The sequence below is a fragment of the Orycteropus afer genome, unplaced genomic scaffold, assembly GCF_000298275.1.
Source record: "Orycteropus afer afer isolate SDZICR_OR568_19922 unplaced genomic scaffold, OryAfe1.0 scaffold00461, whole genome shotgun sequence".
Taxonomy (NCBI): Eukaryota; Metazoa; Chordata; class Mammalia; order Tubulidentata; family Orycteropodidae; genus Orycteropus; species Orycteropus afer.
The window spans coordinates 1,116,053-1,117,413 of NW_006922048.1; the positions used below are offsets into that span (position 1 = coordinate 1,116,053).

At 48.3% G+C, this 1,361-nt stretch overlaps 1 protein-coding gene across 1 annotated transcript in view; it reads right to left on the bottom strand.

Moving 5' to 3' along the window:
* The window catches only part of ACSBG2 (acyl-CoA synthetase bubblegum family member 2), a 119,354-nt gene that overhangs the window by 48,070 nt on the left and 69,923 nt on the right, over positions 1-1,361 (bottom strand). Inside the window, exon 6 of the mRNA XM_007954492.1 lies at positions 326-555. Within this exon, the coding sequence (XP_007952683.1) occupies positions 326-555 (230 nt within the window). The remainder of the gene's footprint in view (positions 1-325; positions 556-1,361) is intronic.

The following is a 1,361-nucleotide window of genomic DNA, read 5'->3' on the forward strand; positions in this document are numbered from 1 at the left end:
GCTACCAGAGCTCCTATTGAAATTGACTAGATGGCCCTATTTAAGGGCCCTGGGTGGTGCAAAGGGCATGCATTTGACTTCCAACCTAAAGGTTGGCAGCTCAAACTCACCCAAAGATGCCACAAAAGAAAGGCTTCACAAATGGCTTCTGTGAAAGTTACAGCCAAGAAAACTCTCTGAGGCAGGGGTAGTTCAACCCTGGGGTTGCCATGAGGCAGAATCGAGTTGACAGCAACCAGTGTGGTGTTGTCTTTTATTGTCATCTATATTACTTATTCTGGATGAGTCACTGATCAAACGATGAATGAATGAAGGAGTCTCTTACCTTGAGGAAGCCTCTTGCAGCTTTCCGACAAGCCTCGTAGTACTGGCTGTACTTCAGAAATTCCCATTTATCATTTTTCCTTGTTGCGACAGCCGGGTAAGTCCCAAAGCGGCTGACTGACTCCCGGAAAAATTCTGGAATGGTTATCGGGGTCTCATGGCCTGGCCCATGCTTTGTCAACCTCAAAAGGATTTCTCCATCACGATGGGTAGTCCACAGCTGGAGGGCATCTGCAAACAGTCACCAAACACTCACCAGTGTTGGGCAGCAAATGTTTACATGGTGTGTGTGTGGGGGGGTCTCTTCAATCTCAGGTGCTGAGTACTGAACTAATGATAAGCCAAAAAAGAAGAAACCAAATTCATCACCAGTAGGTCAGTTCCAACCCATGGCGACCCCTGTTTTAGAGCATAGAACTGCTCCCTTGGCTCTTAGCTGTAATCCTCATGGAAACAGATTGCCTGGCATGCCTTCCCCAGTACTGCTGGGTGGATAAGAACCACTGACTAATAGGTTGTTATCGTTGTTAGCTCCCATTGGGTCAGCTGTGACTCCTAATGACCCTACTATGTACAACAGAACGAGACACCACCCGGTCCTGTGCCATCCTCACAATCCTTGCTATGCCTGAGCCCATCATTGCAGCCACTGTGTCAGTCCATTTTGTGGAGGGTCTTCCCCTCCACTCATCTGACAGTTTGTTGTGCTGTGGTGGCTTGTATGTTGCTGTGAGGCTGGAGGCTATGGCACAAGTATTTCAAATACCAGCAGGGTCACCCATGGTGGACAGGCTTCAGCAGAGTTTCCAGCTAAGACAGACTCAGAAGAAGGAAGGAATTGACCAGTGGAAACCTTATGAATAGCAGTGAAATGGGGAGACAAACTTGTCTGTCAGTTTGTCCTACCACGGTGACATGTTGATGTGAGTTTTGAGGCTGAGCCACTGATGTTTCAAACCAGGGGGATGCATATGGTGCACAGGTATCAGCCCAGCTTACAGACTGAGACAGGCTAGGAAGAAGGAAGAGGCCATCCA